Genomic DNA, 24119 nt, shown 5'->3' on the forward strand with positions numbered 1-24119 from the left:
ACCTATTCCTTAATCCATGCCAACATTCTTATATATGTATATTCTCCGCAACAATTGAAAATAAACACAATACATTTGATAATGTTGACATACGAAAATGTTATAAGAACTTATATTGGTTACTTGCTATTTCTTACCTACTAGTACTGTTTAATAGTTCCCAGAACGACACTAAATACTTTGCACGTTTTGTAGTTATTCGCCCCCCCACCGCACCAAATGCTAACATTACTTTAACAAGAATTTCCATGGTTTATTATCTAGAGGGCCAAGTGTTCATGAAATATAGTAAACTTTGAGTATAAGCAACATTATGACAAACAGAAAAGCAAACGGACTTAAACTTATTCTGAAAGATAGTATTACAGTTTAAGTATTGACAGAGTGCCAAAGATATTTTGCTGATCCTCTGAGGTTCAGAGATGCCAATAAACAGAAGAAACAATATAAATTCAAAATCTATTGTTACTATACAGTCTCAAAATAGTGAAAACCAACTAAAAACAAGGGTTTGATTTACTTAAATATTTAACAAAAATTTATTGCAAGAGAGATTTTTTCACTGAATTTACAGTTTCAAGGAACATGGTACAAAACATAGTGCCATCAGCTTTGTCTAAACATTAAATAGGTGCAAATACACAAAGGTTAAAAAAAAACAAAGAGCATACTTTACAACATAAATTACAGTACTATAAATATATTTTATATACATTATACATACTCTTAAGACATCATTTTAATATACAGCATATATTATATTGATTTTCAAACTATTCAGTGCCTTACTAATATTATATATCAGAAACTTAAGGATTTATTTGCATCATTACACTTACAGTAAATGATTTCCTGTCAATGAGGCCATATTTTGCCTAGTTTATTTCCACCATTTAAATAGGCAATTATCCACTTAGATGAGCATCAACGTGTAGAGCAATAGTTTTCACATGAATATTTTCTTTCCCTTTCATAGTGATGACTAGAAGAGGGGCTGCAGCGGGATGACCGATGGGTGGGGGGACAGCAGTGAAGGAAAGAGTGCATGGGGTAAAGGTGAGAAAGCCAGATGGCTAGGATGAAGAACTGAAGCTGGAATGATTGGCATCTGAGGAGAAGCAACAAAAGTTGGCTGATTCCCAGGACAAAGCCTTGGTCCTACTGGTCCTACTGAGATCTGAGGTAACGATGTTCTGGTGAGAGCTGGGACTTGGGACAGAAACTGTTGGTGTGGTTGAAGCACTTTAAAGGTTCCTGCAGCTGCAGCTGCTGCTGCGGCTGCAGCAGCTGCTGCATGCTGCTGCAAAACAGTATGGTGGATAGCGGTTACAGAGGTAGAACACAAGGGCTGCTGCAAAGGCAAAGGCTGCAGAGGTGTGCTAGGGGGTGGGAGGGCAGCTGGAGGAAAAGTGAATTTGACCTTGTTGGCCAGCATGCTCGGCGGAATGATGTGCTGGTAGACTTCACATGGTAGATTTTTGAACTTGTCATGGTTTTCTATTGGAATCAATAATGCTTGTTCTGGTAAAGCTAACGGAGCCAGGATCTGCTCCGTTGTTACAAAGGTATGGCCACTGACATGTGCTTCTTTGAATGGTAATGGTGGTTGTGCATTAAGGATTCCTGAATTAAAACACAGCCACTCAGTTGACGCCTCATTCATCTTTCCTTGTGGAAGGGCCTCAGCCAGTTCATAATGACAAAGGTATGATTTAGGTTGTGACTGTCTAAAGTTCCTTTCAATACTAGGCATCTTGAAAGGAATTTGCTTCTCATTAATATTTGTATTCTCACTTCTTTCTTTGTGTTCAAGCAAGGTACTGTCCATTTCTTCTTTTGTTGGGGCACTAGCTATGTAGACTGAAGTGGTGAGTTCATTGGAAATCTCTGACCGTTCACCAGAAGTGGTCTCCATTACGACCTGCTCAGTTTCACCACTGGTTTCAGAAGGAAGGGGACTGCTAGCGGGCAAAGACAGTTTATTTTCTACTTGGTCCATTTGTTCTGAGTTCTTTTTGACATTTGCAGTTTCTTGTGGTTTTATTTCCTCTTTTCTGTCTTCACTTATTATTTCATCTGGGTGATGTAAGAAAGAATTACCTTTCCTGGGATAATCTGTCTTCTCTTTGAGTTCCAAAGCTTCAAAACTGGTGTGGAATCTACTTTTTCTCCTCCATTTCCTTTTAGGTTTACAAGGAGCAGAAACATGGGGTGGCCTCAAAAATTCTTCTGGTAGATAATTCTGTTGATCTAAACTTTCATCTGAAGAATAGGAATATGAATGTTGTCTACGTTTTTGATGGCATCTTTCTGATTCATTAATGAGAGAATTATAACCTCTTTTAACTGCCTGGTTCTGACTCATGCATTTCATTTCATTTTGAAGAACTAGGCATCTGTGATCTTGACTACAGCTGGACGTTTTGGCTTTCCAACTACAGTAAGTTCTGGAGTATGTTAAATTATGTTTCACAGAACGTATCATTGTTGAATTGGATTGTCCATTTAAAACAACTGAGCTCTTTTTACAGTGGTTTTTAGAACTGATAATATTCTTATTATTATTGTATTCAGTGTTCTGGGTTTTACACAATTCTTCATTTTCACTTAAGTATATGGATGCTGATTTGGGCCTTTTATCAGGTAATTGCTGTGAGTCTAATAATTGCTCTGTAGCTAAATACTGTTTTTCTGAAATTGTTTCCAGTAGATTTTTCCTAGTTTTATCAGTGTAACTATTTTCTCTTTCCATTTTGAAATACGCTTCTGATTCTTTGGTTTTCTTTCCATAATTATGGTGACATAACTTTCTTCTTTTTTTCTTTCTTCCACTTTTATGGAACCAGAGTTCGTTAGTATCTTTCAATCTTATTTTGTTGTATTTGCCACCAAGAACATCCTGTTTTATCTGATTTTTAGTAAAAGTATATTTTTTTGTTTTTCTGATCCTACAGGAAATATTTTTATACCTCTGACTCATACTCTCATTTTTTCCGGAATCACAGCTATTGGAGAGCGTATCATCAGCCAAAAGAGGAGTGACTTGGGTATATCCATTTCTGCTACCTCCAATTTCATGATCAGTAAGTCCTGTCACAGATGTGTCCTTGCAATCAAAAACTGGTCTCTTGCAAATGTCTTCTCCCTTCTGATGAGAAGAAAGATCATTTAAGGGCAGCTTATTTTTATCTAGATTGTTGTTTAATTTAGTGGACTTGAAGTCAAAACAGAGAGGATTACAGCTATAGGAAATTGATGGTTGAGTAGTTGTGTAAATCAGCATTTCTGATGGCCACTGAAGAACTGTGGATCCATCTTTGTTAAGTACGGGTACAAATGGCTCACATGGTCTTTTATATAAATCCATTTTTTTATGTAGGGTTATATTATCCTCTTCAGAATTTAAAGGGGCCAACATGTCAGGGCTGTGATTTTTATATTCAGCTTCAGTCGTGGATGCATCATTGTCCTTAACACTTTCTTCTATGGTAGCTTGCAAAGACAAGCAGTCATTAGCCATATCAAGAACTATGGATTTATTTCCTAGCAAGTCAGAAGTGTTACCACTTACAGGTATGTCTTCGTTAATAATAACATCTTCCAGTGGAATTTGATCTGCTAAAGGGACTGAATTTTGACAATTATCTGCATCAGATGATGAAGGGAGTTGAAACTGGCAAAATGGAGGTAATAGTAATGTATCTTTTTCACTAGAAACTTCTTTCATCTCTTGAGTTTGAGCAGTTTCTTTGTCAGTGCACCTTCCTTCTTGTGGATGAAAAGAATTAGCTTTCTCCTCAGAACTCAAAAGCACATCTGTTGGTGAAGAGAGTTGAAGATGACAAGCACCGGGGACAAATCTACTTTTTCTGCTAAATCCTTTTTCCACAGAGGCATCATCATTGTATTCAGAGAAGGCTGCAGCTGAGGACTCCAGCTTCACGGATGCTTTCTTTGGAAATGCAAAAGAAAAGCCAATTTTATGTCTGTGAATCCCCTGGGCTTGATCTCCAAGTTGGCTCTTTTTGGCGGTATAACTTTTCACGCTTTCTGGATCTGTAGCAACAGTGGTAACACCTTTAGCATTCTCTTGGCTATGAATCAAAGTACATTTGAAATCTTCCTGGTTATTAACTGAATCCACAACAACTCTTTGGGAAATTTCATTACAATTTTCTCTCACAGTAACAGTTGTTGACTTGAACATAGGACCACTTCCAGGAGCACTACAAAAAGAAACAAAAGTGTGTTTTCATAAAGGACACTTGAGGAAAAATACTCAAACACTTACAACTTAGAAATGTCAGCGTAAGATTTTTTTCAAGTTTTAAAATCTTTGTAAGATAATTACTTTCATGTAGTGCAATTACCTTCCATAGAACTACAGTTTAATTTAGTTATTGGATATTGTTTGGGATAACTTGGAGATGATGTCTTGAAGTTACTTTTATAGCTATTAACAGCAACGGTCAAAGACATTTCTATGCTCTCAGCCAGTGTTTCCAGACCAAGAATTTTTTTACCCCCATGGCCTCTTCAGTGACATTTTAGAATACAGAACTCTCTAAAATAAAATTACTTTTAATTCACAAATACTCAACATCATTGATCCTATATGGAGAATATGAAGGAAGTTAAAGAAAAACTCTCAGTCATGATGTAAGCAGGGCTGGGAATTCAGTTCAACAATTCAATTCAACCAGTGTTCACTGAGCATCTACCACAGGCCAGGTGATATGCTCAATGAGAGCTCTGAGTCTTTTGGAATGGCTGTTCTTAATATTTAAAAATTATCCTGAAGTTATCCATTATATCATTATATAGAGTAAATATAGGAAAAGACTATACTTACAATGTGGTTTCCATTTATTTGGAATTACAGTATACCATAAATAGTGAGCTCTTATTAAAAGAATGATACTGTCCAGCACATAAACAAAGAACTACCTAAGTATCATCTTTACCCCAAAAGAATTATGCTATGCAGAATTTTCCATGCTTTTCTAAAAAGTTAGTTTCTCAGAAGTTATAAATGGTGCAAATTTTTTAAATCAAATAATTTCTTCAATATCTAACACAGTGGACTGTTTTATTACCTTGTTTGGTATTAAGAAGCAACACTACTTAATTTACACCTCATTAGAGGCACCAAATTACTGGGAAAATCATGTGTCTGGGGGAACAGTGTAATGTGAAATATTTACGTATGCTAAGAAAAGTAATTTAGATAAGAAGTTTTGCTTCTTTTGTACATATCTTATTATCAGTTCTACTTCTCTTAATATATTAGACTTTACATTTGCAAATGAATTAAATTACATAGGTCCGAGAATATGAAATGTAAACTTGCACTTGTATAATTTTTCATTTTTTACTACACAGAATAAAACTATCTGGTTGGTATAATTCAACAGAGGTTATATTTGATATTAACAGTTCACTATAGGATTCAAGATATATATGAATTTTATTTTGACTTTTCTAAAGCTGACATCTCAAACAATGTTTTGATATGTCAATATCCCTTAACATTATTCTGTATAAAATAAATTTGGCATAAAATAGCTTTGTTTTAAACAATAATCAGAGAGGCCTATTTAATGGGGGGGGGGGTACCCTAAGGGTGGCTGTCTTTTCATAACATTGCCCTGGCCTGAATTTTTAAGTTCTGATTTATAACCTTATAGCTGCTCTCTGTTAGAAGCAGGTCAAAGTGTAAGAGTTGTAAAGTTTTAATAGTCCAGTTAGAGTTCATTCACAGTGAAACTAATTTCAACCTACCTCTGACATGCATAGGGCCTTCCTGACCTTTATATATTAAGAATACATATGGAGCAAGGAACCTCTCTTTTTCACTCCATATGTGTTCTAAAGATCATTGCAAATAAAAGTTCTCCAAATTTTCAATGAAAAAATAAGTTCCTCCTAAAACTCCATTTATAACAAAGTCTACGAGATGGTGCTTTGGTCTCTTCTTCAATCAAATGTTTTGAATTTCACCAAGAAATAGAATAGCATTAAACTAAGATAGCTTAAAGAGAAGAATAATGTAAAATTAATTTTTTTACAAACTAAAATTATAGTAATTTGGCTTTTTATTGAAATGCGCATTAAACAGGTGTTTGCATAAAACTCAAATTCAATTTACTGTTTACTGCCCACAGAAAGCCATAAAAATGTGAGCATCTTATTCTGGGTACAGAAATAGATAGATTTGTGCCCTTTATTCAGTTCCTTTTTTGTTGTTGTCATGTTTTAAGAAAACTTAACATTTTACTGTAGACTCACCATACAGTTTCCTTTCTTAGCTCGGCCAGCTTGTGCAGGCGTTGGAGTGCCTTTTCCTGTTTTCTTTCATCTTTCCTGGATTTAGATGCTACATTTCGAGCAAATTCCCTTTGCTTTAGTTCTTTGAGTCTCTATTAAAAAATACAAAAGTAATTAACAGTATTTAGGTCTATGGCAATGTCAAAGTTACTATTGCTGTTGTTGGAATTTTCCAGTACATCATCTTTGATCTCATCTAAGGAAAACACAGCATTTGTGACCATCCACTTCTAACAAAATATTTTCTTGCACTTTTGGCTTGTAAAAAATGCCAAAATATATTATTACACTGTATCAAAGACATACCTATACCCTGGTAAATTGGAAAGGAAAAATTTCTTCTTTACTTATTGATTGTTTCCTGCCAAGGTTCTCTGCCTAATTTAGACGAAGTGTTGGAGTCTTATAAACCCCTAATTTTTAAATAAATTCAATTAATCTTGTGTATTTCAGTTATATATGATAAATTCCATCATATTTTGATGTGCTCTATATTAGAAAGGTGTCTGATCCTTTTCATATTTTTTAAGAGTAAATGTCTTATGTTAATCCATAAGGCAAATACCCTCTACTAATGTGATTTAAAATAATCCCTCCCCTCAAATACCAGGCATATTTCCCAAGTAATTCAAGATCTGGGAAGAAAATTAAGTGTCTTTGTGTAAATTCTTTTTATATTGAGCATATGTTTCATCTGTATTAAAGGAGCTCAGTTTGGGGGCTGAAGGCCAGAAAAAGAACATGTCAACTTGAATAGAATTGATAAATAGCCATGTATGTAGCATGATATAAGATACCCCAAAGTGGTCCCATGCCCCAAATATTTCCACTATAGTCTTTCACAGAGACAGTATATAGTCATTAAAAATGATTAAAGTACTGTTTTTTTCTCATGGAGCTCATGTTGTTATGCAATCGTGATACATCAGAGTCTTAGAATGGGGCTTTACGAGAATAAAACATATACTAATCACATTTTTATGAAGTGGTTGAACAAAATCTTAATAAATGCCTTATGTATATACACTGATGTATGCCAGGGTCTTAGAACAATGCCTGATCTATAAAAGACCTACTCAGTAAATATTTGTTGATTTACATAGAATCACTTAGATCCTCCAAATTAAGTATTTTCCTACTTCAAAAATAGTTATGCTAGGGAATTCCCTGGTGGTCCAGTGGTTAGGACTCTATGCTTTCACTGCCAAGGGCTCGGGTTCAATATCTGGTCAGGGAACTAAGATCCCACACGCTGTGCAGTGCGGCCAAAAAAAAAGTCATGCTAATGAAATAATATTAGATTCTTGGTCAACATAGATTGTGTCTGCTCAATTTCTCCTACATAGAACCATAACTTAAACTTCAAATAATCTCTAATACTTTAATTAATGGGATTTATATAAGGTATATCTACATATATATGCATATATATGTATGAGATTACTCTAGAATATTTATTTTAACATAACACAAAGATATTTTGAGATCATTGACATATTTGTGAAGGAGTTTATTTAGAGTTGAATTTAAATAAAAGATAACCCACGTCATAAATAGCTATATTGTACTAGTATTTCATAGAGAGTAAAACTTTGACATATATCATTGCATATATCATTGCATCATAACAATTAAATGTAGCTACAATTTTATAATACATATTAAATTATTTGTTATTAAAAATATGTAGAATTAGAGATACTATGGCAAGAAAGTTTTAATTCTAGATTTTAAATATTCATAGTCTTGGTCATCTGTATTTCCTAAAATCTTGGAGTCATATCAAGACTCATTCAACAATTTATTGATCACCAGCAATGGTCCTTCTGTTAAATGGCTGGGTTATTTTTCAAAGAGTAAAGAAAATGTTTTTACTTTTATCTGGTGTGTGTCTCTGTGTCTGTGACTATATGTGTGGGCAAGTGTGTGTGAGTGTATGTTTATATGCATTTTACAGAAATAGGGAGAAAAGACACACAGGAAGAGATAATGGCAATCAGTGGTTGAGGTATTCTTATTGTGCCATATGAGGACAGAACAGGGGTGCCCCAACAATCCCCAGGTAGGCTACCTGGGGAAAGTCACATCTGATCTGGGTCTTAAAGGATATAAAAGAGCATGAAGAAGAAGGGTTGGATATTGGAAGTGAGAGGATATTTGGGGCAAAAGAAAACAGTTTTGTATAAACATAGAAATAAAAGCATGCATACTCTACAAGAAAAATGCATGATATAAAGAAGGATGGCTAGAGCAGAGTGTATTTGTGGAAGTAATGAGAATTGATGAATTATGGGGTCCAACCAAATCATGGGGAACCCTATCATATGACTAAATGTGACTGTAGGAAACATTGAAGGAGTTAAACAATGCAGTGCCACAGTAGGACTTTTATTTTATTAAGATTCTTTTGACATCAGTATGCATGAAACTTTGCCATAGAACAAGATTAAAGACAAAGCAACCAATAAATAGAATATCACAATGAATCAGGTAAGAAACAATAAAAGCCTTTTCTAAGGGAGTTGCAGTGGAGAGGAAAAGTAAAATTAGTGATTTATTGGATGTGCATAATTGAGTGACCTAAAGGATATGCATTACCTTTACTGAGAAATACCCCCTGCCACTGTAAGAAACAGATATTCAATCAAAAGAGGGTTTGAGTTAGGAGGAGGATGCTAACAGAGGATTTGAAAGAAAGTAGAAGATTAGTTCTCTAAAATAAACATTTAAAAGAATCAACATGCCAAGTAAAATAAAGCAAGAAAGTTGCAATACCAATAAAAGAACAAACATTCAAAGATTTTTTTAAAATTCTATTTATAAATAGTGATATTTTAAGAAGCAGACATAATTTTTTTTCCTACTAGATTCTTTGGGTAACTGGAGACAACAATCAAGAAAGATAGACTTGACTATTTTTAACAAAATTTTTAGAATAAATGTTAATTTCTATTATATAAATATGCATATATATGCAAGTTAAAAGTACAGTGCTTATAACAGAAAGCTAAGCTTTTCTAAAGCAAGTATATGAAACACCAAGAATTTCACTATTTACTGTTTCAAATTAACCATTATGATTTGACCTAATCCATTTCCACTGACATAATAGTTAAAAAGCAAGGAGTCTGTCAATTATCAAATGCCAGTAGTGTTGTATTATCTGTGATATAACCGAGTGATTGATATGGCTGGAATCGGCCCCTAAATGATGATTTAGGGAACTGTGTACATTTATTTATTTTTTTTTAAATTTCATTGGAGTATAGTCAACTTACATTGTTGTGTTAGTTTCAGGTATACAGCAAAGTGAAGAATGCAAATGTTGTTTTAGTCTTGTAGAGGTTGTCAAGGAGCACCAAACTACATTCAAGTGTTCCTATTGATCTCAATCTCCCTCTATGTACACATAATTTTCTTATCTCAGTGACAGACTTCTGGATACCAAGGTAAATAAACTTGACTAACATTTAGGGACTATTTAGTTGCAGAGATTATAAGCCTGGTCAAATACTCTGGTCAGTTTTAGGATAAAATTTATCAGTCTTTATATACTTTCTTGCATTTTTCTGCAGAAAAATAAAGTCCTACATCATATTTTATATCAAGTAGAGTAATTTTGAAAGGCAAAAAATAGAAACCAAGTAAATTCTTTTGAGAATGCCAAATGGAAAGAAAACTTAAGTTCCACACAAATGAATATACAAGATAATACCTGTGAGGCTTATGGAAATATCAATGCTATTTCAAAAGCTTCCTCAACAATTTACTGAGAATCACTCAAAAGAAATCCTTAGTGATAAATGTCAAGACTGACAGTCAGCAAGAATTAGGAAATTAAAAGTATGTTAAAAGGAAATTGTGTGGCCTAGCTACTGCATTACAAAACAAATTATAATGTACGCTCACATATAATTCAATGTATATTTTGAAAATATGCAATAAGGAATGAAAAAACAAAGAATCAATATTATTTGGTTATGATACCATTTCAGAGGGTCTACTCTACTTTCTCACTGATTTACTTCTCTTAGTCTATAGAGAAACAGAATGTCACAAGGGCAACACAGGTCATTAATCCTCAGATATGGTCTCAGGAAAACCCATTGAGTTGGATGGTTGGGAAAGTTATAATGATCCTAGCCTCAGGTTAATGGTGGTGTTAAGACAGTGGCAAAGGTTTATTCAATGTGAGAAAGAGAGATAGAGAAAAAGAGAGAGAGAGAGAAAGATACCATTTAAATAACACATCAGTTTGTGTTTAAACATTTAGGTAAATTACATTGCTTTACAATTGCAAACAAAACATTTATGAACATTCTTATATCTATATATTGTACACCTCTCTAGTCTAATTACACCCAAAAGGCAGGTTCCTACAAGGAAAACTGCTAGAATAAAAGATAAACATGCACTTTTTTGATGTTTTCCAAACTGCTATTCATAGCTTTATACCATCATTTCACTCTTCGCAACAGTATATTGGGAATATACACAATATTGGGTAGCATCCCTACTAAATTTGTTTAATTGGCCGTCAATATGTGATATATCATTAATGTTTTGCCTATAATTCGTTTACTAGGAAGCAGAAATATTTTTACATATATATTGGCCACCTGTACTTCTTCATTTATAATTAATATTGTTCCTTAAAATTTATTAAGCAATATTATATACATTACTTTGACTCTGAAAATAAGCATGTGAGCAAACAGGTCTAGCATTATCGTCCATACTCAGAGATGACAAAACTGAAGTTAAGCAAGTTTTAGACTTGTTCAGAGTTGCGTACAAGTGGTAGAACCGGACTGGAATCAGGATTTCCAGGAACACTTCCTGTGACTTATCTCCTATATTTACTCTTCTATATGTTATTCAAGCTTTCTAACTCTTTAGGACAGGCTTATTGGGATGTGATACAGATTTTCATTTGTCTTGAGTGTCCATTACTTGTCAGCTGCTATTCTAAGCACAGTTGATATATCTGTGACAAAGGAGGAAAAATCTCTGTTTGTTTCATGAAATTTTCACCATAGTTGAGAGAAATGGACATTAAAATATGTAAATAAGTTGTATAGTATAGTAGATAGTGATAAGTGCTGTGGATGAAATGAATTTAAGCTGAGGGTGCAGGAAGTAAGGGGAGGGATAGCAATTTCAAATAGAGTGATTAGGTAATTTTTTCTATTAGGCTTATTTTCTATTTCTGTTTAACAAATTACCATAAACTTAGCAGCTTTCAACAGCACACATTATTATCTCACAGTTTCTGTAAGTCAGTATGCCTGTTCTTTGCTCAGTCAAGGTGTTAGCCAGGATGTTTTCTCATCTGGAGGCTTGTCTTGGAAAAAATCATTTCACAAGCTCCCTAAGGTTGTTGGTAGAGTTTATTTCCTTCTGGTTGTAGGATTGAGAGCTGCAGCTTCCTACTGATTGTCAGCCAGGACTACTCTCTGAGTGCCCAATCTGCCAGCAACAGAAATCAACACTGAGCCCCCTATATGACACCATTCCCAGGGGTGATCAGCCATTGCCTGGTGGCAGGTTGATTACGATGGACAGCTTCCTTGAAAAAAGAAAAAAAAAAAGGCAGTGTTTTGTTCTTCCTGTAATAGACCTTTACTCTGGATGTGAACTTAACTTCCCTTCATGCAACACTTCTATCAAAACTACAATCTATGGACTTACCCAATGCCATTTCTACCATCATGATACTCCACATTTATGATCATTGTTCTGATCAAGGAACTCACTTCACAGCAAAAAAATAAAAATGTGGAAATGGCCCCATTCTCATGGAATTCACTGGTCTTACCATGTTCTCCATCATCCTGAAGTAACTGGTTTGATAGAATGGTAGAATCACCTTTGGAAGACTCAGTTATATCTCCAACTAGGTGGCAATACCTAGCAGGGCTGGAGCAATGTTCTCTAGGAGGCTGTATATGCTCTGAATTAGTGTCCAGTATATGATGCTATTTTTCTCATAACCAGGATTGAAGGGTTCAAACATACAGGGGTGGAAATTGAGGTGGCACCACTCAGTATTACCCCTAGTGGTCCACTAGCAAAATTTTTGCTTTCTGTACCCACAACCTTATGCTTTTCTGGACTAGAAGTCTTAGTTCCAAATTGCAGAACAACTCCACCAGGAGACACATCAAGTATTTCACTGAGTTGGAAGTTATATCTGTTACCTTGCTGCTTTGGGCTTCTTATGCCACTGAATCAACAGGCAATGAAGGGAGGTACTGTGCTAGATGAGATAATTGATCCTGATTACCAAGGAAACAATGAACTGGTAGCCACAGTGGAGGTAAGGAAGATTATGTCTGGAATATAGGAGATCTCTTTGGTGTCTCTTAGAGTTATCATGCCCTGTGATTGAAGTCGATGGAAACACTACACCCAATTCAAGCAGTATTACTAATGTCCCAGACCCCTCAGGAATGGAGGTTTGAGTCACTCCATCATGGAAAGAACCATGACCAGCTAAGGTGCTTGCTGAGGGCAAAGGGAATGAGTAGTGGAATAAAGCAGTTATAAATACCAACTATGACCACGACTAGTTATAGAAATGAGAACTGTAGTTGTCATGGGTATTTCTTCCTCATTTAGTTATGAAAAAATATATATTTTTTTTCTTTCGTCTCTTATTCTCTTATCATATACGATGTATTGAATTTACATCATAGTATTTAAGTGACAGGATATCAAGGAGAAGAGTGAACATCACGCAACAACTTTGTATCCTTTTCTGGGGAGCAAGTCAGTGCATTTTCAGTTGTATACAGGATAGTTGTATCATGTTAGGAAGGATATTGCCTGTTGTTGTCTTTTTTTGGAGATCGAGTATAGTTTAAGGAGATATCTATGCATGGCAAACTGATAAGAGACAGACTTATAATGGTCAACTGTATGTGTCAACTTGCCTAGGCCACAATACCCAGATATTTGGTCAAACACCAGACTACATGTCACTGTAAAGGAATTTTTTAGATGAGACTAATATTTAAATCAGTAGATTTTAGATGCTAATCTCATCTAAGATCATTTTTAGATGAGACTAACATTAAATCAGATGAGTAAGCAGGTTTACTCCTTAAATCCTAGTAAAGCAGATTACTCTCCATAATGTGGGTGGGCCTCATTCAATCTGTTGAAGGCCTTAGCAGATGAGACAAGTCCCCCAGGAAAAAAGAATTATACCTCCAGACAGCCTTTGGACTTGAGACTGCAACATAACTCTTTCTTGGGTTTCCAAACTGGCAGTCTGGCCTGCAGATTTTGGACTTGTCAGCTCCCACAATGTGTGAGCCAATTCTTGAAAACAAGTCAACAGATAGAGAGATAGACAGATTGATAGACAGATAAATAGATAAATAAATATTCTATTATCTCTGTTTCTCTGGAGAACTCTGATTAATACAGGTTTTCACCAGAAGATGGGTATCTAGTTATGATGTTTGTGGAGAACAATGCAAATTGCCTTCACATTATCAATTACATCCTTCTAATTCATTAGTAGAATTCCAGTTTGGGGGGAGGTGGGGCAGGCAGAAAGATATTCAATTAAAATGATAAAAATTTCAGCCTCCCTGTAATAAGAGTGGATATGTGACACAGGCCTCACTAATTGAATTGTAAGCAGGTGCCTCTGAGGAGGATATGCCTACAAAAAAATAAGCCTCATTAAAGAAAAATTCTTTATGTTTTTTTAACCATGTTTTTCATTTCCTACCCACGGGTAATTGGGAGTCTTAGGTGGGAAGCAACCATCTTTCAATCGTAAGGTTGTCAGCTTGGCAGAGAAGGCCTAGATGCTAAAGATAGCACAGCGAAAAATGAAAAGATCCCCATTCCCAATAGCATCATTGAATTACTGCATTATTCTAGGGCTGATTATCTATGTAGTTTGGAAAAAAATAAATAAAAGCCAACTTTATCTGAGTTTACTTTTATTTGCTACTGAATGTGATCTTGGCTTATATACCTACTTACTAGATGTGTGACTGGATAATTAATATCAAATTCTTAGACCTTTGTTTCCTCAGATGAAGATGCTGATGATGTATAAAGTCCCTTCTAGTTTTTGCATCCTAAGATTGATGCTTTCAATGCCATCTTTTAAGATGGAGTTAGTTTTTACTAAATAAAATATGTATTTAGAACATTAATAATAATTACCTTCTTAAATGTTTTCTCTACTACAAGTAAATCCATTACTCCTTTGAATTGGTCCAATACTTCTGTTCCTATTTTCATATATCTTAGTAAGTTAATATGTTACTCACTATTACTGTTTCCACAGGCTAAACATTTCCTTTAAATTCCCAATAGTTGTTTCTATCAAGAATTGCTTTCAGTGATTTTTGAAAAATCTAAGTATGCTTTCTATCTTACATAGAGCAATATCTTCAAAGAATTACAACTAAATCACCATCTCTATTTCTTGAATCAATTTAACTCTCTTGGAAGACAATATGCACTGGGTTCTATTAGAATGTTAGCAAATATATTTCTTCAGGGAAGGTTGTTATTCAAGTGAATGGTATCACACTTCAATGTGTAATTTCCTTCTAGTCATTATTTAATCAATGGCTTTATGCTGAGTGAATCTGTGGAAGATTCTTTTTTAAATTTCTTTTCCCATTACTATCATGAATGTGTATCATTTGGACTTTTCTCTTGGCAGCTTTAAAAGCATCTAATCTCTTAATGGGATATCAGATCTGAACAATATCTTTCCCCAAGGCCTCTCATTCTTTAGATTCCATTAACTCAAGTTTCTCTTTGTGGACAAAAATCTCATTCTAGTTCTAATATAAAAGTCTTTGCAATCTGTATGTGTTATGTCTAAAACTGATTTTCCAACCATTCAGTTCATTTTCTTAAGTGCTGGATGAGAAGTGTCTCATGCATTTTAAGTGCTCATGAATGCTTCTCAAATTGAATTGGCACAGGATGGCAGTGATTAACTTCCTCATACAATAGGAAGCTTTGAAAGTTTGCTAACAAAAATCTCACTAAGATCTTTGGTATACAGGGAAAGCAATGGAAACTTGAGTCTAAGAAATATTGACACTTTTATTTTAAAAAATATACAAACAACTTGAGTGGCCTAAAGTGAAGAATAGTTAAGAATTATGGTTCAATTTTATAAGAAAATACTATGCAGCTACTACCAATAATGCTAAGAGTTTAAAATATTAGGAATATTGTTGTATTATAATGCTAGTTTTAAAAATAGCATGCTAATAACTTTATAATATAATTAAATGTAACTGCATCTATAGAAATAGACTAAAAATGCTAGAAAACACACAAATGTCAATGAATATTTCTCTTCGTAAGGTAAAAATCGGAAGAATTATACTTTTGTTTTCCATTATATGGTATTTTGCCATTTTTTTCTTACTAGCATGTTTTACTTTGAGAAGAGATTTTTAAATTTCAATTTGAAATATAAAAATTAGATATATTTTAAAATTGAAACAAAAATTACCATTGTATGGCTCTTCCTATCACATATTCATATTTATGGCCTAATAAATAACTAGACTGTTCCAAATACTTCCAAGCTCTCTAAACATGTATAAGTAAATCCTTATAGCCAATACAAAAGGATAAAATAAATCTGGTGAATTTTTTCACACATGATCTTTAACAACATGGAATGATTGTGGGTTGGTTAATATTTTAATCATCTTTTTGGCATAAGTATAGTGGGAAAATAATATATAGGGACAATAGTAGTCAAAGTCTATGAGAAATATAATATCACATTATATAGAAATAGATATATTCTTTTTCTCTGTCAAAATTATCTTTATATATGTAATTATGAATGATTTATCATGTATATTTAATGAAATAATGAGTAATGGGTTAGCAAACATCTTCTCTATAGAGTAATTTAACCTTGGTGTAACTTACAGCTGTTTCTTAGGCATGTAATAAAGATGGAATATTAGTTGTGTTATTAGGCAATTTTGCTTATGATTGAAAATAACTCCTCTTTCGCAAACTGCATTTGGGTTGGGAAGAGTGTGAAGGATTTATTAATACTTGGTGGGAAGCCCTAACTGGTGACTCCCCTGAGTGCAAACTAGGTTTGTCCCTTGCCAGGACCATAGAAGTTATACCCACAGAACATTTTGCAAGATATAATTGCTCCTATTTGTGAGATAAGACAAACTTCTAAGCCACAGTGGCTCCCACATCCATCCATGTGATCTCATCTCTTGGCAACTAAATTGTAACTTGAAATGCCAAGGGAAAGAGCCCCCGAACTGCTGTGGGAATGTAAGAACTCCTGCTGGAGAGAAAAAAACCTGGTGTGTGATGCTGGCCTATAACTTTCTAAGTGAATTCTAATGTTGAATAATCATTCAGAGATGCACATGTGGCAGGAAGGGCCAAGTCAAGGTAAGCTGTGTCCTCTAGGCACTGAGACCAGAGCTGGGCATGGTGATGATGCAGATCTTCATCCTGGAGGCTGCTGGAATTCTGCTTCACACCTTGAGAACATGGAGATCTTGACACAGGCAGCCAAGAGCCAGAAGAGCAAACATGAATGTGATATTTGAGCATTTGGGATGAAATCAGCTTGGGGAGTCTGAAGGGGAGGGATCTATGAAACCAGAAATGAGCACTGGCCACAATTAGATCAGAAGAAACATTACAGGAATGTGATGTTGGGAATCTAAAGTTACATGGCTACATGAAGATATCAAATGTTTAGAAACTATTATTGTGTGATGTCAGTGAAAATGACAGAGTAGAGAGTTCCAAGAACCTGACCCTCCATAGAAACAAAAAAATAAGTAAAAATTATCAGAATCAACTTGTCAAAACTCTGGAAAATAACCAACCGTTTATAGCAACCAAGCAATTGCTGAATCAAGGTAAAGATGATTTAAACACAGTAGGAGAGCTTTGTGGCACTTTAATTCACCCTTGTCTTTCCTACCTAACTGGGGAAAAAACAAACTGTCAATCAAGAATACTATAACTGGCAAAACTATATTTCAGAATATAGTTTCAGAGTAAAATTAAGATATCACCAAATAAACAAAAGCTAAAGGAGTTGTTGCCAGTAGACTTGTCTTATAAGAAATGCTAAAGGGAGCCCTTCAGGCTAAAATTAAAGGACACTTGAGAGCAACCTGAAGCCATACAAAGAAATAAAGTACACTGGTAAAGGTAACTCCATAAGTAAATATAAAAATCAGTATTACTGTATTTTGCTTTGTAGCTCCTCTTTTACTCCTATGTGATTTAAAACGTAAATGTATCATTCAATAATTATAAATATATGTATTGTGCATACAATGTACAAAAATGTAATTTATAACAATAACTACATGAAGCGTAAGGCACAAAGGTATATCAGGGCAGAGTTTTCAATACAACAAAAGCTAAGTTTGCAAAAGAATGATGTCAGACACCCAACACTAATAAAAATTAGTTCAATATGGATCAAATACTAAATAAAAAAGCTAAATCTACAAAACTCTGAAGGGAATCATAGGGCTAAATCTTCACAACCACAGATTTGGCAATGGTTTTTGCATATGACACCAAAAGCATGAGCAACAAAAGAAAAAAATAGATAAATGGGAATTCATTAAAATTAAATAATTGTGTGCATCAGAGTAAGTGAAAAGATAACCTACAGTATAGGATAAAATATCTGCAAATAAAATATCTTATAAGGGTCAAGTATCCAATTATATGTGGAATCTAAAAATACAACAAACTAGTGAATATAACAAAAAAGAAGACTAATAGATATAGAGAACAAATTAGTGGTTACCAGTGGGGAGCAGTGGAGGGGCGATATAGGGTGCGGGGAATGGAAGGCACAAACTATTGGGTGTAAGATAGGCTCAAAGATGTATTGTACAACACATATAGCCAATATTTTGTAATAACTGTAAAATTTCAACAACCAAATTTTTAAGATGGACAAAATGTTTGAACAGACATTTCTCCAAAGAACATATACAAATGGCAAACAAGGACAAGAAAGTATGCTTAGTACAATGAGATGCCATTTCATACTTACTAGGATGGCTAATTTTTTTAAAGGAAAATAACATATGTTGGCAAGGATATGGAGAACTTGGAACTCATGTTAATTGCTGTTGGCAATGTAAAATGGACAGCTGTTACTGAACATAGTTTGGCAGATGCTCAAAAATTAAACATATAACTACCATATAACCTAGCAATTCCATTCCTAGGTATATACAAAAAGTGTTTGAAAACAAATATTCACACAAATACTTGTACACAGATGAACATAGAAGCACTATTTGCAATAGCCCAAAGATGAAAACAATCCAAATGTCCATCAATAATAAATGGACATATTATGCTATATCCATACAATGGAATATTATTCAGCCATGAAAAGGAATGTGCAACATAGATGTACTTCAAAAATATTATGCTAAGTGAAATAAGCCAGAAATAAAAGGTCACATATTGTATGATTCCATTTATGTGAAATATTTAGAATAGCAAAATCAGTAGATATAGAAAGCAGAGTGGCTTTGGGTTCATGTAGGGAGAAATGGGGAGTGACTCTATAAAGGGTATGGGGTCTCTTTCTGCATGACAAAAATGTTGTGGAGCTAGATAGAGATGGTAGTTTCACAACATTGTGAATGTATTAAATGCCACTGAATGACTCACTTTACTATGGTGAATTTTATGTTATGTGAATTTCACCTTAAAAAGTAAAATATGCATTGATTTTTCTCATATTTTCTAATATAATCAGCATTTTATCCAAGATTTTCTTTAATTAGTTAAAACAAAATGAGTTAGTTTTGAGACCCTCAAGCAAAATTGCCAGTTGGGAGAATGTAGAAGTATGAGGGGCAAAAGATGTGAGAAAGTAATAATAGACATAAAATAAAAATGTTTTTGGCTTACACATTTAGTTGAATCTGATCTATTTAAAATCATTGACATTAAAACTACTACATTGTTTTCTTTCTCTCTTTTTAATAAATAAGTATTGTGCATTCCAAAGAATTGCTTTTTACTGGCCTATGGCCAGTGTAATTTAAAATGCCTATGATAGTATCTAACCTAATAACTATAGATATTTCTTAGTGGTTTTCAGAAGACTCCTAAGAGCTACAGACATATTTTAGGGACTTTCTTTCCTGTCACTTTGTCCTCAGGAATATGTGGGATATCTCCAGGAGGCTAGATTTTCAGTATTTTTGTATATTACTATCCTGAATAAAACTGGAATTGAAGGTATATCCAGAAAATTTCTCAAATTCTACACTCCATGGTAATATGTTGACATTAGTTTCCACTAAAAACTTATGTCATTAAAATTAAACCTATAGGAAGACAGTGTTTATAATGGACAAATTATGAATTTGGGAACACTTCAAGAGATGAAATTTGATTCCACCATTTGCTGTCTGTGTGACCCTTAGTAATCCTTCCCCCATTTGTAAAATGGGGAAGAAAACAATGATTTAAAGCACATATACTTCCTTCTACTCAGTAAATATCAGTTTCTTTCTCTTCCTTATTCTAACCCAAAAATTAAAAGGTAGAAGCTTATGTATTGTATACACATCCCACTTGAGAGTGAATTCACTGACTCAGAGGCTACTTTATCTTGTAGGCCTAGACAAAAAAACCTCTTTTTCAAAAATGCTAATTAGTCAGGAGGCATAATTGTGTAAAGAAATAAATATCAGAAACATTTTGATTTAAGCCAATTTAATGTGTAAATAAATATGTTTTATTAATAAATATGATGCATTTCACTTGTGTAACATACAGATACTAAATAATTTCTGAGGGCTGGAAGACATTTTAGAATGCACTTTATACCTTATATTTTAGAAAATCAACATCATATTTCATTTTTCAATTTGATTCTTATATATATTTTTGCAGCAATGATCCATACAGGTAGATTCTAAGAAATTAAAAATAAAATTATTTTTAAAATGCATATAATATTTTCTGTTGCCTATCCATATAAATCATTATAGATAAATAAATGCTCTCAGTAACTATCTATAAAGCATTTAATTTTTCATCTTAATTTAGCTGGTAGTTTTGCTACATTTTCTTAATGAAACCAACTGGGATTGAGCCAGTATTACTTCACTGATGTTTTCTGTTGAAAACAGACTTGTGGTGATAGAACAGTATTTAATTGTTCACAGATGAGCTCTAAAAATCTCTAATTAAAAGATAGCAGTTTATATTTTAATCAGTTTGAGCATTTTCCAAAGGAATTATCATATAAAATTTTCAAATTATAGAATTATAAGTATGAAAAAAAACGGTGATGACATTTCACCTCCAAAAACTAAAATTAGCTGTAAACTTGCTCAGTTATAGAACAAAGGCAAGTGATGTTTTTTACCTTTATTTTTATGACTCCGATGCTAATCTGACCTCTTTTATTGGATATCTATTTAAAAATATTCACTTTAGGGACTTCCCTGGCAGTCTAGTGGTTAAGACCTCGCCTTCCAATGCAGGGGGTGAGGGTTCAATCCCTGGTTGGGGAGATAAGATCCCACATGCCTCGCGGCCAAAAAAAACAAAACGTGAAACAGAAGCAGTATTGTAGCAAATTCAATAAAGACTTTAAAAATGGTCCACATCAAAAAAATCTTTAAAAAAAAATATTCACTTTAAATTCAAACAAAAGAGTGGCAATTTGCATTCTGTTTGTAACCCAATTTTGTGCCATGATGGAAAAACTGTGAAGAGCTATTTATTAGAAACATGAATTATACTAGGTAAACAAAGTTCATTCAATAAAGTAAATTTTCTATAGTTTCCTACTAAGTTTCTCTTTAATTATAACACGTGAAACTGTTTAAATTTAGTGGTTTTAGTAAAGAACTGTCTTCCTAAAGTCTGCTAATCTTAATACTAGATAAAACCTATTGATATAGTTCTCTTAGAGTTCTAAGCAAAGGTATATGTGATAGAAAGAAAACTGGTTCCCCTAAAGTGTTTATGTCTTAATTCCCAGAAGCTGCAAATATATTACCTTGCATGGCAAGGGGACTTTGCAAATGTCCTTAACCTAAGGACCCTGGCTGGGAGGATATGTTCCTGGATCAGCCAGGTAGGGCCAGATGTGATCACAAGCGTCCTTATAAATTAAAGAGAGAGCAGGAGAGTCAGAGTCAGAGGAGATGTGATGACAGAAGCAGAGGTAACAGAGAGGGAGGGGGAGAGAGAGAGAGAGAAAGGGAGAAATTTAAAGATGCTATACTGTTGCTGACTTTGAAGATGAGGGAAGGGGTTATGAGCCAAAGAATGAAGGCAGCTTCTTAAAGCTGGAAAAGGCAAGAAAATTGATTTTCTCCCATAGCCTCCAGAAGAAACACAGCCCTGCTGACACCTTGCTTTCAGGACTCCTGACATTCAGAACTATAAGATAAATTTGTGTTGTTTTAAGCCACTAAATTTATAGTAATTTGTTACAGCAGCAATAGAAAATTAATACAGTACCTAAGAAATAATTATTTTCTAGCAGAAACTTACCATAACAGGGGAGTACAGGATGCTTGGGGAAAAGATTAGATTTAAGTTACAAGATAGATTGGGAGTATATGATTCATTAACAGTTATCTGTGTAACTTTATAAATCATATTATAAAAAAGTTTGTGTCCTCAGCTATTAAATATGAACTTCCTACCTTTTACAATTTTTTAGAAAATCAAAATAATAAACATGATAATATTTTTCAAACTACAAAATGTTATATAATTATATGACATAATATTGCTGTTTTATTATTTAGATGACGAAACCTCTGATAATTTGAATCTGAAAGCCTAAATCTCTATCATCATTCATTTATTTTAGAGTCAACAATATGATATTTTCTATTAAAGTCTTTTATCTATTTGAAGGAGTGTTTAGCTTGTTACAGTGTTTGTCCCTGGAGGGTCACAATTTAACTTAACAATATAGTTTGCTTACTTTCTACGCATAAGACACTATTGAAAGTGCTATGCAAGCAAAGTGTGGACAAAGGAATGCCTCCTTCTCTCAGCAATATAAAATTTGGCAGAATAAAATATATCATATATGAGATACAAAGTAATATTTTTTCAGAATAGGGAGATACCATGTTTCCCAAAAAGAATTTATGAAGAATTGTAAGTAAGCTTTGGATAATTGTCAAAAACAAAACAAAAAAACCCCAAAACAATGAACAAAAAACTTTAAGATATAGAAGAAAGGACGTTACAGGTAGTTTTCAGTCAGAAACAAAGACATGAAGGCACAGAAGAAATGTTTAGAGTTCATCATAACAAATGTAGAATGGTGAGAGAATGTACCAATATTAGTTTTCTATTTCTGCCTAAAAAATCACACAAACTAAGGGATTAAAGTGATACTCATTTGTTTGTTATGGATCCTTTGGTCAAAAGTCAGACACAGTGGCTGTGTTCTCTGCTCCGGGTAGATAAAGCTGAAATCAGGGTGTCAGTTAGAGTTGAGTTTTCATGCAGAGGCTCTGGGGAAAAAATCTGCTTCCAAGTTAATTCTTGTTGTTGGCAAAATTCAGTTCCTTGTGGTTGTAGGACTGATATACCTGTTTCCTTGCTGGCTGTCACCCAGAGACCTCTGTGAGCTATTACAGGCTGCTGCATTCCTTGCCATAGAGCTCCCTACACTTTCAAGGCCCGTAACTGAGAACCTCTCACATGCCAAATTCCCCTTATTGTTTGCATCTATGACTTCTTCTTAGACAAGCCAAAGAAAACTGTTTTCAAAGGGCTTATGAGATTAGATTCAGCCTAATGAGATCATCTTAAAGTCAACTAATTTGGGATCCTAATCGCATCTGCAAAATTACTTCACAGTAGAACAGAGATTAAATCATGATTGAATAACAGGGAGAAGATGTGTGCATAAGGGGCCAGGAATCTTGAGGGTCATATAGAATCCTACCTATCACAGGAATAAAGAAAAGATGATATTGAAAAGGAATGCCTTATTTTTAAGTACAGAAAGTCTTGAATATTATGTTAAAATGCTTGGATTCTATTCTATAATTATACAAAATTGGGGGCAACAAACCACCTATATAGTATTTTATGAAGTTTTTAAAGAAAACCAGTGATTTCAAATAAGTTGAAAAATGTCTGATCCAGCAAATATTTTCTTTCCTTTTCTTTCCAGTGATCAAATAAGATTACAAAACATAATTAAGAAAAATAATAAATGCTCTCTAAACCAAGAAAATGAGACAGAAGTGGTCCTGAATGTTTGAAGAAATCTAGGCTATAAGGCCAATGAGATTGGATTGACAGGAAATACAGATAAGGAACATGGCAGCTCAGAACACTGAGGTAATTGTGGCGATTCCAAAGGGAAATCCTGAGAATCTGCAAGCTGGTGCAGAAATAGAAAAGTGATGAGTGGACCTTGATGTAATTATTAGACTAATTTAAAAACTGGACTCTGAATAGCTAGACCAGTGGGTTTCATCAAGCAAAATAAGGACGTCCTACTTCTGCAGTGAAAGAGGGGCCCATCTCTAGTTAGACATTCACCATAAAATCACCCTGGATGGAAACATGCCTATAAGCATACTTTGCCAATAAACACGAAGTCCAGAATCTGCACTCAGCTTTCTCTACTGATCATCCTAGTCCTTCCTGAGAAAAAAAGTAACACATTACCTATAAAGAAGTGAGACGGACACTGACACTGAATGACAGAAAACCAAAAACCAAAAACCAAAAAAAAAAAAAAAAAAAAA

At 34.1% G+C, this 24119-nt stretch overlaps 1 protein-coding gene across 1 annotated transcript in view; it reads right to left on the minus strand.

Moving 5' to 3' along the window:
• Positions 1–982: 982 nt before the first annotated feature.
• The window catches only part of ZNF804A (zinc finger protein 804A), a 313484-nt gene continuing 290347 nt past the window's right edge, over positions 983–24119 (minus strand). Inside the window, exons 3-4 of the mRNA XM_024766922.1 lie at positions 6289–6419; positions 983–4226 (exon numbers count right to left, since the gene is read on the minus strand). Of these exons, the coding sequence (XP_024622690.1) occupies positions 983–4226; positions 6289–6419 (3375 nt within the window). The remainder of the gene's footprint in view (positions 4227–6288; positions 6420–24119) is intronic.

This window comes from Neophocaena asiaeorientalis, unplaced genomic scaffold (assembly GCF_003031525.2).
Source record: "Neophocaena asiaeorientalis asiaeorientalis breed wild unplaced genomic scaffold, Neophocaena_asiaeorientalis_V1.1 scaffold113, whole genome shotgun sequence".
NCBI classification, from domain to species: Eukaryota; Metazoa; Chordata; class Mammalia; order Artiodactyla; family Phocoenidae; genus Neophocaena; species Neophocaena asiaeorientalis.